The sequence below is a fragment of the Tinamus guttatus genome, unplaced genomic scaffold (genome assembly GCF_059628265.1).
Source record: "Tinamus guttatus ecotype Peru unplaced genomic scaffold, ASM5962826v1 Tinamus_guttatus_pri_ptg000208l, whole genome shotgun sequence".
Classification (NCBI taxonomy): domain Eukaryota; kingdom Metazoa; phylum Chordata; class Aves; order Tinamiformes; family Tinamidae; genus Tinamus; species Tinamus guttatus.
In genome coordinates, this window is record NW_028288742.1 from 4,829,597 (window position 1) to 4,843,321 (window position 13,725).

General features: G+C 41.2%; 1 protein-coding gene across 1 annotated transcript in view; it reads right to left on the reverse strand.

Moving 5' to 3' along the window:
• Window positions 1–6,907, reverse strand: part of RMDN2 (regulator of microtubule dynamics 2) — a 41,337-nt gene extending 34,430 nt beyond the window's left edge. The window contains exons 1-2 of the mRNA XM_088524182.1: window positions 6,474–6,907; window positions 767–959 (exon numbers count right to left, since the gene is read on the reverse strand). Of these exons, the coding sequence (XP_088380308.1) occupies window positions 767–959; window positions 6,474–6,904 (624 nt within the window). The 5' untranslated portion in view covers window positions 6,905–6,907. The remainder of the gene's footprint in view (window positions 1–766; window positions 960–6,473) is intronic.
• Window positions 6,908–13,725: the final 6,818 nt, after the last annotated feature.

Genomic DNA, 13,725 nt, shown 5'->3' on the forward strand with positions numbered 1-13,725 from the left:
TTTCCCTCTACCAAAGATGATGATAACATTTTGTTATCTGGTATATATCTAAAAAAGTTTTATTTTATAAATGATTTGTAGAGGTCTCTTCATAATAAAAATCAAAAGGCAATCCAATAAAGCATAACAGGCTACCGAATGATGTATATTTTATTTAGGTATGAAATAAGATTTGTGAGAGTATACAGTGCTTATCACATCTACCCATCTGGATATTTCCATAAGGAAATAAAATCAGACATAATAATATTTGTCAAGTCAAGAAACTAGTACACTGAATTAAGTGCTATACATCAAACCACTTGAAAACTCCATTAGAAGTTACACATGTGCACACAAGTTACAAGTCATACACAGCATACCAGAGAATTATGAACAGTCGTAAAATTCATTTTTTGATTTCTGGCTACTACTTAATTCCACAGGACCTTCTCGTGCAGCCATTTTAAAAACAGTAAAAATATGTATCATTTATTGGGGAAAAATCCCGTGGTATCATCCTCCACTGCATGCAAGAACACATATACGAAACAGAGCCTTAACATTATTGAACCTGGATTGCCTACAAAATAAGAAAACTTCTTTGGATGCCCAAGAAGAATACTTGTAATATCTAAAAATATTTCTTTTTCACTTCATTTTAAAAATAGGCATGGAATTTAATCTTCCATTCCTGCCTGAATTTTAATGCTTACATTAAGGAAGTCCTCAAATACAATGTTAAGTCTAAATTAAAAGCAGTAATACTAAGTTTACCCTTCAATACCTTGTCCTCTTTCTCAAGCAGCAGCCTGAAACCCTCCTTTTTATCATCCTCTGAACCCTTGTGCAAACTGTCCACCTGCTGTAGAAGGTCAAGTAACTCCTTTTCTTCTTCTAATCTCTCAACATCAGGCGATTTCATCCATCCCTTTTCTTCCTCAGACTCTCCTTCAGTGTCAGTATGAGCTGTAATGTAACTAAAACAACAGGAAACAATAACTGTATTTTCTGGAAATATTGTCAAAACACTGCGAAATTCAAATGCAAGAAAATCAGAGTGTGATTTCTGCCAGTTGTGAAACCCTAAGGGAGTTTTTGCTCATGGAATCAAGCTTTTTATTATTATAGTACCTCTCTCTTCAAAAAGACAGGATGATCATAATTCCAAACACAACAGGCAAGTAATTACCCTATGTCCTCCATAACAGTGGAGGACAAAGTTAAATACGTATTAGAAACATGTGCGTCCTTGAGGTTCAAATGCAGAACACGGTTTACATCACACTGTTAAACCATAAGGTCTGTTAATACGTGTTCTGTAACCCTGAAGAGGCCTCTTCAGCACTGTGCCTCAATATTTCCATTTTTTGGAACCGAAGAGCTTACCAACCAAAACAGGAGTGCTTCAAGAATCACGCAGTGTTTTCTTAAACACCTTAAAGATCATAGATACGATTTTAAATACAAGCAGTAACATCACTATTGTCAGTTTGTTTTTCTTTCGTATATTCTGAAGATTGGAATATGTGATAATGGAAAACAGCTTGCATTAATTCATAATTCTTAGTGCACAAATACTCAGCACAAGGCAGTCAAGGATAGGCAAATATTTCCAAAAGCCATAAATTCCACACAGAGATAAATGAGTGACCTTATTGTCCAAAGTTTTAAGCATTCAATAGGGTCCTCAAATATCAAATAGGAACAACTTAATAACATTATTTTTAAAAGTAGCTATTTGGTTATGCACTAAGTACAGACCAAAAATCCTGATCTTTTGCATTTCCATTTTTGAAAACGTTCTTATGAAAAGAGTAATGTAAAAGTATTATCTTCCAAGTTCAGGAAATTATAAATACATACACACACACACACAATGCTTTAGAAAAGGATCAAATTAAAAGACCACCAGATGCACTGGTTGTAGCCTGTAATAGTTATAAATGTTCATTTAAACTGGAGAACTGCCAAGATTAATCTCTGCAAGATTAACCCAGTAATATGGGAAAGAGGATTCAAAAAACTTATAAAAAAAAACAAAAACAAACAAACAAAAAACCCCACACACACGCCATAAATACATCTTCAAACAGAAAAACGAAGCCCAGCAGAAGAAAGAATAGGCTTCCCCAGAATTACAACACCAAATCTTGATGCTGGTGAAGTCAAAGCCAAATTCTACTCAATATGTTGCAGGGTCAGTGCTTGTGCATAGTGGATGTTTACTTCGGTTTCCTGATGAAAAATACCCAGGTTTGAAGAGTATTTGGAAAAGCACCTTTCTGCTTTCCTGCATGGATTTGGGTTGCTCTTCCAATTAAACTAAAAGTAGGTACTTGCACAAAGCTTAAATGCTGGGTGTTACATAATATAAAGTAGCAAGGACTAAGTATTAAAAGGAATAGATAGCCCAAGAGATGCAACAGCATTCCTCAAAATTTCTGTTTTCTTCCCTCAGAATGCCAACCATATAGTGCCTTCAGAGAGTTCTCTCCTCCTCTTCCTCCTTCCTCAGCTCCAGAGCTGACACTGCTGGCTCCAGGTGTTTCCCCAAAGAAACAGGTCTCCAGAACTGACTTGCGACCAGTTCCTGCCTCACTCATCAGACCCCTCACGCCAACTCCTACACTGGTTGGGAGCTACTAATGTAAAATGCCAATCAGGTAATTTAATCAGGTATAAAGCATTATGTATCACTTAAAACATTCTGCCAAACTAGGCATAAAAAATAGTTTTCTGTCCTGTGTCTGATTAAACAAATCTCTCTGTTCAATCCCTAACACAGTCAGACCAAAACATTTCTTTTAAGCATGAAGACATAACATTTAAGATGGCAATACAGCCTTTAAAAAAAAACAAACAGCTAGGACTTCTCCTCAGAACTCGGGTAAAGTACGCTTCATCAATTTGAATTCAAGCCAGTTTTACTTCAAGACAGGAAATCCTTCCAGCTACCCAAGGACAAAATAAGAGCCTGAAAGATACTATTGACGCAAAACTACAATAAGAGCAGCTACACAACCAAATTTCAACAAACTGGCTAGCAGACTTTCATATTTGCTCATTCTGGAAGTAGAGGAGCAAGCTGTATGTCAGGAAGTGCCACACTACAAAATAAAGCTATCAGTTTTAAACACATAAAACTGAACTGAAGATTTTTAACACAATCTAAAACTCAAAACGATTATGAGAGTAACCCAAAAGGCATTTAACAGCGAGGAATCTATTATGGTTTATTTTACATGTTTCCTATGTCAACACTGATAACAGTTATTTTACTTGGTATTTTACTTAAAAAGGTTTTATCAAATGATGAAAAGTGAATATTTACATGCGATAAAAACATGGAGCAGTATCCAGCGAAATGCAAGCACCTTAAAAATGTGAGTAGTCACTGCCATCTTGTTTTCACCTTTATTACCAATACATTTCATTTACAAGAGAAAACAAGTGATAGGACTGTAAAGAGCAATGATCAACGAGTTGGACTTCACTGTGTTGCAAAGGGCTGCTCAAAGTTCAGAGAGCACATGGACACCACCCTGGGAACTCCCCACGCTGAGGTTAAGCGGCAAGTTAAGAAAGTTAAGCTCAACAATCCCATAATTAAAACACCTGAGCTACTTGATATAAAGCACTGCTGTGGTAGAGACTCACTCAGCTGCTTCAAGAGCTGTTTTGGTGCAATATTTTACTGGGAGGCACTGGGCCTAACCAGATACTAATCAGATCACAACACTCCAACTTCTAGATATATCCGATATTATCTGTTGTCTCTGTGCCAACATAAAAAGCATAAGCTGACATAACTACTGCCTAATCCACTCCAGCTAATTCAGTAGGAAGGTGATTATGTGTCAACACCTGATCTGGATCAAATTAGCCCCGTCTGACCCAGCAGAAGGCAGATCCATTTTTAATGGTAAGGGCCACAGAGCCAAAACCTCCCAAAGCAGATTTGCAGGTGAGCTGAGGATTGCACTGTAAAGGGATGGGTAGCAAACATGAATGAAGTAACAAGTGACATAGCACAAACAGCCAAGAGAATTACGATCCCCTCTGCTTCTCTGTCAAGGAGAAACTTTTCCAAGGAAAGATAATGTGAAAAGAATTTGAAGAAAAGAGATTTACTGTGGTTGGTCTTTCGGGTGACTGATGACAAATGTAATGGGGCCAAGCACAGCACTGTTGTTGCCAGCTCATCACCACTGCATCAGGGAAGAGCAGCTTCCAAATGACTGAGACACCAGAGCTAGGTGACACCCTCCATCCCAGCTGATCATCTAGACACCATTTATTGTCTTTGTAAATGAATGAATGCTACAGCTCCTCAAAAGTAGGTAATCCACCACCATGAAGGAAGGATGTAAACTGAAACAAACTATTAAGAACAGTCTATAGGAGCACACAGGCTATAAACAACGGGCTCCTCAGCATCCATTTAATGTAAGATCCTAAGATCCACGCAACACACCTTCCTTTCAGGCTAGCTGTCATTATATAGAAATCTCAATTATTTTGAAAATATGTCATTTTTTTTTCACTTCCAGCGTATATAATGATTTGGGAAAGGCAAAATACAAAGCTTCTATCTCTAAAATGTTGCACATCAATTGCAATATTGAGAATATAAACAGAATGGATCAAAACCATGAAGATGACAAGTGAGCCTGCCAGCATCAAATATATTATGTGGGAAAAAAAGAGAGGAAAAAAAAAAAAAGTAGCATTAAAATCTCTTTTGGGATAAGTTTGCAAACCTGAAAGTGGTGTAGTCATACACCACAAATCAAAACACAAGTAACTTCTGTTAGTAAAACAACTCCCAAAAATCTCTTTACAGAAGAGATTAAAAAAATAGCCTTGGTAAAGCACATACCCAAATGACTAACAGATCTATAACTTAGAATTACATTCCTTCCTTCTGGCTGTAAACAAACATCCATTAGAGAAGGCGTTTCTTAAGGACACCTTCAGTGCTTTTGCGCACAAAAATAATTTTGCTCTTGGATCATCTGGCATCTTCTTTGTCATGCAGAAGAACCTGAACAGACATGTTTCCTTCATAAGCTGTCAAACTGCAACGCACCCCACAAAACACAATTCTCTTAAAGGCTGGGTATGGAATAACCTCTGCAATGAGTATATGAATCTGATAACTCAAACGGGATCCTTAGTCTTATCCACATCTCCAGATGTTTTATATGCAATATAAAGGCTTTTGCGAACCAAATAAAAGACAAGTCAATCTGAGAAACTAATCGAATTGCAATGTTTCTACACCATAGGAAGGGAAATAGGTCTTGGAAGATCCTTGCTAACACTGGAGCATGAAAAATATTTAAAAGTATTTATAATAGAACTGACAGGCCTAAAAATAGACAGCCAAAATACAAGGCCCAAGAAGCATGTGGACTGAGAAGCAACAAAAACTTCTTCCTACAGGAATTGAAAGGGCTCAAAAAAAAAAAAAAAAAAGGAGTTTCATTAGTTATAGCAGATACCACGTTGCTGTCTTCAGAATATTAAAGCATCCTAAAAAATATGACTTAGGCAAATGACTGAAGTAACGATGCCTAACATACTGTGATGGGAGCACAACAATTCAGTTGCTCCAAACATGTTAATGCAATCAAATAAGGTGCTTGTATGCAATTTAACATAAAATTCAAAGACTTCATTGTGTCTTATCTGCATATATAAATGCTAGATGCACGATACCAGTCTTGATCTAGAGACAGAAACATTGCAGTCAAGAAAGTAACGTCACCACCATTTTTACATGGCTACTGTAGGGTGCATTGGGTAACATATTAACACAAAAACACAGTCCTCTCTCAGCTGAAGTCTATAAACTAAGTTATGAACCACAGAGGGTCTCCAGATGTGGTCAAAACTAGGAACCAGAGCCCAAAATCCCTCATGAATTTTTATGACAGGGAGAATTGCATACAGTAACAAACACACATAACCATACACCTATTTGCATAGTGCAAGACTTGACTTTGGGAGCAACGCAAACACTTCTGGTAGACAATGTAATAACTCACCTTGAAAGCCAATGGAAGATAATTATCACAAAACACTCGTACAGTTTGAACACAGCACTGTTTGCGAAACACAAGTGCCTTCTCACTAACCCTTTTAAAATCATTATTCTGTGATATATATGTCTATTTGCCTGCTCATTACACAGCTGTGGAGCAATGCTGCATCAGGCTGTTACCGAATGGACCCTTAAAAATACGAATTGTTCTTGGTGTCAAATATAAACCTCAAAGCATCTCAAGGACTTGGAGACAGTTACCCAGAGTTTCCTCCAACTTAAAAATGATGAAGTTTTAAAGGACTGTGTTCCTAAATACAGGAGAAACATAAAATACACCTTAAAAAAGGTGTATTGCGGCTGCTTGCAATGCAGTTTCACATACACACTGCCATGAGATGCCCTGACTGTATTCTGCACTACATGCAGTATGTTACTGACTCACCCTCCTTCGCTCTCGGCCTCCTCGGAGCTGGTGGTTTCTGCTGTGCCAGGAGCTGCCTCTGCTTTCCTGCGCCGGGCGGCCCTGTGCGAGGGGCTGACCCTCTGCGCATCCCCCTTGCCCTGCAGCTCGGCTCGGACCAGCTCCTCCAGCTTCGGGACAGCCTCTCGGAGGGACTTCACCTCCTTCTTCAGCTCGTCCACGCTGAGCAGCAGGCCGTTCAGTTTCTCCAGGATCTGCAGCTGCCTCCCGTGCAGAACCATGACGGCTCCCTGCTCGCTCGGGGTTTCGTTGTGCAGGGCCGTGAGCAGCGCCGGAGCGCCCGCCGGCACACCGGCCTTCCGCACCTTGTGGTACCAGACGAGGAACAGGCTGATCCCAGCAGTGCCTGCCATCACACCCAGGATCAGGCCTTTATTTTCAAAGTGGGACATCGCTGCAGTTGCCTGAAGTAGTGACACAAGAAAACAGGGGTGAAGGCGTGAGAAGCCTTCTTCTGCTCTCACCAAAACACCGACTTGGCTCTTAAACCCTGGAAGCAGCAGGGAGCAGCACCCGGCTCCAGCACAGGCTGCAGCAGCAGCAGGAGGAGGAGGAGGAGGCTCCGCAGCGCCCCGAGCAGCCACGGGCACCCAAACCGCCACAGCCTGGGTCGGTGCCAGCACCCCTGCACCGGCACCTGCGCAGGGAGCAGCCGCCATCATTATTACTATGATTATTATTATTATTCCACCTCCGCGGCACCGCGGTGCTATTTTGCTCCGTGTCTCCCGGGTGCCGGCGCCGGGCACCAGGACCAGGCCGCGGCCGGGCCCGCGCCGCCGCCTCCCGCTCCCGGCCGCCGCGGGCCCCCCCCGCCGCCGGCCGCCCGCCCCGGCCGCGGCCCCCCGCCTCGCTACGTACCCGCGGCCCCGCGGCTCTGGCGGCGCCGCCGAGGGGCGGCGATACCCGGATCGAGGGGCCGGGCCGCGGCCGCCACCGGCGGGAGGGCCGGGCCGGGCCGCGCCGCGCCGGGCGCCTCCCTGGGCCGGGGCCTGCGCGTCGTGTGGCGCCGCCGGCCACCGAGGGAGGACGGCGGGGAGGGCTGCGGGGTCGTCCTTTAACCGCGGCTGCTGCCCCGGGGGGAGCGAGCACAGCGCTGCTGGGCAAAATGCACCCCGAGAACTCACACCTGAGCGCCAGCGAGCCTCCTGGGGAAAAACAAGCAAAAACCCCTCCCGCTTCTTTCTCTTTTCTAACATGAATTAGCAAATATGTCTCAGCCTGTTGCCTGATCGTTAGGCTTAGACTGACTTTATGACTTAACCACAGCCACTAAGGAATTCTCTGTGAGAACCTGAGGGTGAAGCTGCTGCCTCATATGAGACCACAGAACAATCCAGGCAAAATATAGAAAGTTATTAAGAGGGGAAAATGGATATTCTTTCAGTACTTGACACCTTTCCTAGTTACAAAAATAATATATATTTTATAAATAAAATATATAAATAAGACTATATATATAAACTAAAAATAAAATATATAAAATAAAACTATAGTTTGCTCATATATTTGTATTTGGAAATTTTAAAACTGAGGATGAATCTCGTAAACTTTATGAAAACTTTAATAAAATTACCTCGAAAGAGTAAGTTTCACAACAGCTGAGGTGATTTTTTTAAGTTACACAATCCACCAACGGTTTCAAGATGGAAGGGGGTAACATGGATCTTCTTGGTGATTGTATTCCAAATGTTGTTCAAGAGCAGTAATAATAATAATAATAAAAGCAGTAATAATAAATAATAATAAATTATAAAAATAATTTATATTTTCACTCTTAAGTATTATTTGCCAAATATCTTTCTATAAGCCAAGTAAAACAGGAAAGGCAGTTTAAAATGGGAATCAGAGGAGAAAAGCAACACAAACCTGAAAGATACAGGTACAAAAGCAAAGTGGATGTTTTCAATGATAAAAGATTTTCTGAAGTCAGCACCTAAGACTGCAGGCCTCAGTCAAAGGGCCTGTTTTCTAAATAATGGTCATGAGAACCAGTGTCTACATCTGCCATTACCTTCCCTGGGACATTCAGCAGGTGTGAAAATCAGGCCAGCTGTTTGGTCCCTAACTCATCACTTGCTTTGCACCTCTGACCATTTAACCCCACAAGGGCTATGCAAAAAGGAAGAAGTCACTGCAGGTAGAAATCTGCCAGGACAGTTTGCCAAGTTGGGACAGAAACACTGGTTCACCTAGATTTGGCACAACTGAATTGGTCTAAATCTGATTGCTGTTGCTCACAGCAATGGGTGTTTTAAGCAGGCCATGTAGCTTAGCTTGTCTTTTAGAATGTTTTGCACTCAGGGAGTATTTTTGTGTCACATTTTAAAAGTTTATTATTGACTGGTTGCATTTAAAAGGTAAAAGAGCAATTACAAGCAACCAATGATTTTTTTTTTTCTAGCCAGGAGGATGTTTCTCTTACTAGAGAGAACTAGAAAGAAATCTACTGCCTGTAAGGAATACGGAAACTTTTGAAAGTCCAGTCCACAGTGTGTTATCAACACTTTATATTTAATGGTTGTCTTGTAACCATATAGTTGAACCTTGTTAATAAATTACCGAATATTGTGAAACCTCAAATACCTTTGACCAAAACTGTAGCCAACCTGCCAGAAATCCTGCTGTTCGGCCAAGTTGTATTGAATTCTCCTGAATCCTTTGCTATAAGAATAGGCAAAACTGTATCTTACCTCAAAAGGAAGGAAGGAGCGATCACCATCGGACTCGTCACTTACTCTCTGCTGTTCTTGCCCTGAACAATAGCGTAGAACTCAATTAAAAATTAATGCCCTGGAGTTAAAAGGAGATGGGCAATTGCACACTGACCATCTCTGGCTTCTTCAAAGAGAGACATGCTGTTTAGCCTGGTTCCCAGAGGAGATGAACTGTTCTCACTGCACTGCCTTCATGCATGCCTGCGTGCACGTGTCTATCTACCTCTGTGTCCTCTCAGGTGTTTTGTTGACTCTTTGGCCAATCTCAGGCAACTTAACAGAAAACTGATGTTTTGACAGGCTACTGTGAATTAGTTAAGCACCTAGTGGGGAAAGCCCTGAATTAGTGCCCCTGACAGTGAAAACGTCTCACTCCTCGTTATTTAGCTGAGGATCCACCCAGGAGAAGAGCACTCTACACTGTGCGAGAGCATGAAGAGCTTCAAACAGAACTTGGTAGAGGTGAGGGAGCTGGACTACAAGATATAAGCTGATAGGAAACCTGGTTTCATTAGCTCGGCTGCGCACAGAACCATCTGTTTATTTATTTATTGTGTTGATAGGGTACGGTGCTGCTATTCCAGCTAAGGACAAATGGTCACTGATGTCATGGTAGTTAAAAAGAAAAAATGCCCCCACATTTCATCTCGCTGGGAAGTTCAAGGACATTATCAAAAGATATTTATGCAAGCTCTGCTAATTGTTCTGGCCAAGGTGCACGATTCAATTGCCCTGGCACAGGAGATGGCAGCTGGCAGTCCAAAAGGGCTCCCGCATGTTGTGTCGACAGCAACAGGAATCAGCACACGAGGTCACGGCAGCAATGACTGCCCAGCACTGCCTGACGCCTTCCCAAGGAGAAACGGCCCTGGGAGCGTCCTCCAGGCAGGCTGCTGGGAATTAGTGTGTGTGGTCAAGAACAAATATGTGAATAGTCATAAGAGCCTAAGAAAGCGTGTGTGTGTATATCTATAAACATATATTTTTCTGGTATGTAGTGCGTATTATGGATATATTCCTTGGGAGACCACCAGAACTTTTCATAAATGCATGTGCATGTGTGCCCACATATTTCGCAACACCAAATTAATTTTCTTCTCTCTATTTCTTCTCTCTGACCTTTCCTTTCTGCCTCCCTAGGCCATTTCTGAGTATATTAAAGTATTTTAAGGGGTCTTACAGTTCCCATCTGCATAGAGCAGAGTGCCACTTCCTGACCCATGTCACTCCCTTGCACAGAAGCCACCATTGCACAGACCTCACCAAGCTGTGTGATGTGTCCAGCTCCCCATCTTGCCCGAGCTTGTCAAAAATTCCCCTTCGGATTTCAGCTTCCTGTCCCAGTCACTAAGGCTGAGGGCACACCAGCAAGAGCGTAACAGCCTTTCCTAGGAAAGACAGAATTAGTTGGGGTCTGCAATAGCATAAAATAAAAAGGTTGTGAAACTTTGGGAAGACAAGCGAAGCAGTGATAGACAAGTTTCCACCTGCCTAAAAGCTACACAGTGGATGTCCTTCCTTATCCCTGAAGAAAATATGGTTCAAATATCAAAGTTTTCAGCTGATTATCAATGCAAAGGTTACATTTAAATAGTTTTCGAAGTGATACTTCTCCTCAGCTTCCTTTCATTTAAATGGAGTCCCAAATAGAAATTATTTTTTACCAATGATAATTTAAATAAATAAAAAACTTATAACATTCCACATTTTTAACATTGTCTTTTGGTTTTCTGGTAGCAAGAGGCTTATCTCTGGCTCTATTGCAAACTTGTATGTATCCTTCTGTAAGTCATTTCATCATTTAGCAACTGCATTTCTCTGTTAAAGCTGTAGCTATGTGAAAGTATAGATCTTTTTAGAGTACATTTACTACCTATTCAGATGGTTAGGAAATACTAATTTAAATTAAAGTTCACCTATTCAGGTAATGTGACTGCATAAATGTCAGTGACTGTGTTGTGGCTAAATACATTATAGGATTGTGGTGAAACAAATTAAGGGGAAACAAATTCTAATAAGTTGAGAGGCTTTTTGAACACACATGCACACAAATATATACACACACAACATCTTAGCTTTGCGCGTTGCTACAAATCCCCTGCTTTGCTTTTTCAGCATGGGACAGGTCTGTTAATACAAATGCCAATGTAGATCTTATTATTTTAATTGCTTTTTGCACCAGGTGCTGGCTTTTAAGAAGGTAGTCCTCCCGGATACAGACTCCAGAAAAAATAAAATAAAATAAAATAAAATAAAATAAAATAAAATAAAATAAAATAAAATAAAATAAAATAAAATAAAATAAAATAAAATAAAAAGCAGCCAGAGGGCAACCTTGCTGCATTTTGGGCAGTCCCGCAGGCCTCTTGCTCATTAGTAGTACTAATGCTGCCGCCGTGTGGGAACAAGCGCTGTAGCAATGTCAACGACAAGGTGGCCTCCTTGTAGAGAAGCGGGTATTAAAAACAAATGTCAAGAACACTAAGGACAGGCTTTAAAATGTTTGCATGGGCTTATCGTTACAATTTAATGTTTTCTAACTAGGGCAATTATAGTACTCAACCTGTATTAATGCGATTAAAGCAGTAGGTTATATGGGGAAGAAGTATTCACCGTGGTCCAGAAAAAGGATTTGGACTTCCTGAATACCTAAATTTTTATAGTGTTTTTCAGGAGAAGTAACAAAATCCATCCAAGTTCTTAGGGGGTAAAAGGAGTATTACCATCTGTGAAAGCAGTGAAAATATTTCTTTTCCTTTTAGCCCCACAGCACTTACTACAGCCACTGCTTAAAGCTGCTGCACTGTTTTGCAGTATGTAGCTTTGAAAAGCCATTTCTAACATACAGTTAGAAAAGTATCTCAGTGTTATGCTATTTTTCTGAAACACGCATATTTTTGGTCAGAATAGTTGTTTTGGAAATGTTTTCATTGGCATGTGTTTTTATATTCAAAGTGAAATGCCAGTTATTTCTGAGAACTGCAAAGCTAGGGTTCCAGCCTGAAATAGAAATTGCACTGATAATTTAAATGTTTTTCTGACATTTTGCTTTCAATTTCAAATGCTCGTGCAAATACAGCTTTACACATCGATATGCCCATTAAATACCTGATAGACTTTTATTGCATACCGATATAAGCTACCTTACTGTACTTAGTGTTTTACTGAATACACTTGACTTGGCAACGTGGGGCTTAAGCAAACAAAATGTCTAGAAAAGTCAGAGACAGAAATAGAAGTGTTTTGCCCTAGAGCACAGAAAATTAATAGTGTGTCAAAACAAATTTGTTTTGACTAAATTATTTCAATTTCAGTGGGACTGTGTCTGCTGCTTTTTAAATAGGATGGGGGCAGAAAGGCTGGTTTGGTTTTACTGGCACTTGAAAGACAAGAAAACAATTTCCAGAAGTACAGTAATGGCAAAAATACAGTATGTCTTTAAGAGGCAAACCAATTCTTTTAGATACTTTTAACTATTAAAAAAAAATCCTTTAAAATTTAAAACAGTTCCAAAGCTGTAAAGCAGTCTGTGGATCTGCATGCCTTTCGCAGCTAAAAGTCCCACTGAGGGAGAAGTTTGAACCATGAATAAAATCTAGCTCTGCACTGTGAGCAAGCGTCCTGACACACATCAGGAGTTTCTTTGAAGAGCCAACGGCATATGAGACAGCAAAGGACATACACAAGTTGTTAGCTTCAACATTTTGCATGAGATCCCAGTTCAATGAAATACCCATCTGCCTAGAAAGAATGCTAAAAATGTACTTAATTTTGAACATGCTGGAGTGCTCTCTCAAATCAGGGTGCAGAGGGATTTTGTAAAGCTTCAGCATATGAAATCTCTTTGATCTTTGTGTACTTTCCTCTCATTTGTGTTAGGCTGCAAACCAGTGTTGGGCAATAGCTTTTAAACCTTTCGTGATATGAAAAACAGTATCATGTGTCATGTTGCTATTAAACCTTTCAGACCGTGAGGTTGGAGCTGCTGCTGAGGGCAAAGGTATTTCTCTCTTTCCTAGTCCCTATTAATGCCCACTTCCCCTGTTGTCCTGAGCTTGTGGGAGGACTTCCTGCACTTGTGGAGGAGGGTGGAACAGGAGGTGGCCCCGTTTCATGCCCCATCTCTGTGCCAAGGGCCACTTGTCCTCCAGCATGACCCTCCAAGGCCAAGTCAGGCTGCGCAGGTGTTAAGATATATGTACCGGGCACAAGTCAGGTACTGCAGGTGCCTAGGACAAAAGTGTGAGGGCACTTACCCTGCTCTGTGTATTAGTCTACAGCTGAGCCAAAATGCTGTGCTTGGCTTTGCTGTTTCCTATTTGCCTTTACGGCCACCGACTCGGCTAACTTTAGGAAGCCCATCAAACCTGGAGTCCTCTCTGTCGCTGCAAGGGCACGTTGGACTTCAAGCTGTTCAGAGGGACACGGCACACGGACAGAGCGTACTGTCGCAGGGGCTCCAGCTGCCAGACTGGTGGCTCCCCACAGCATGTGTC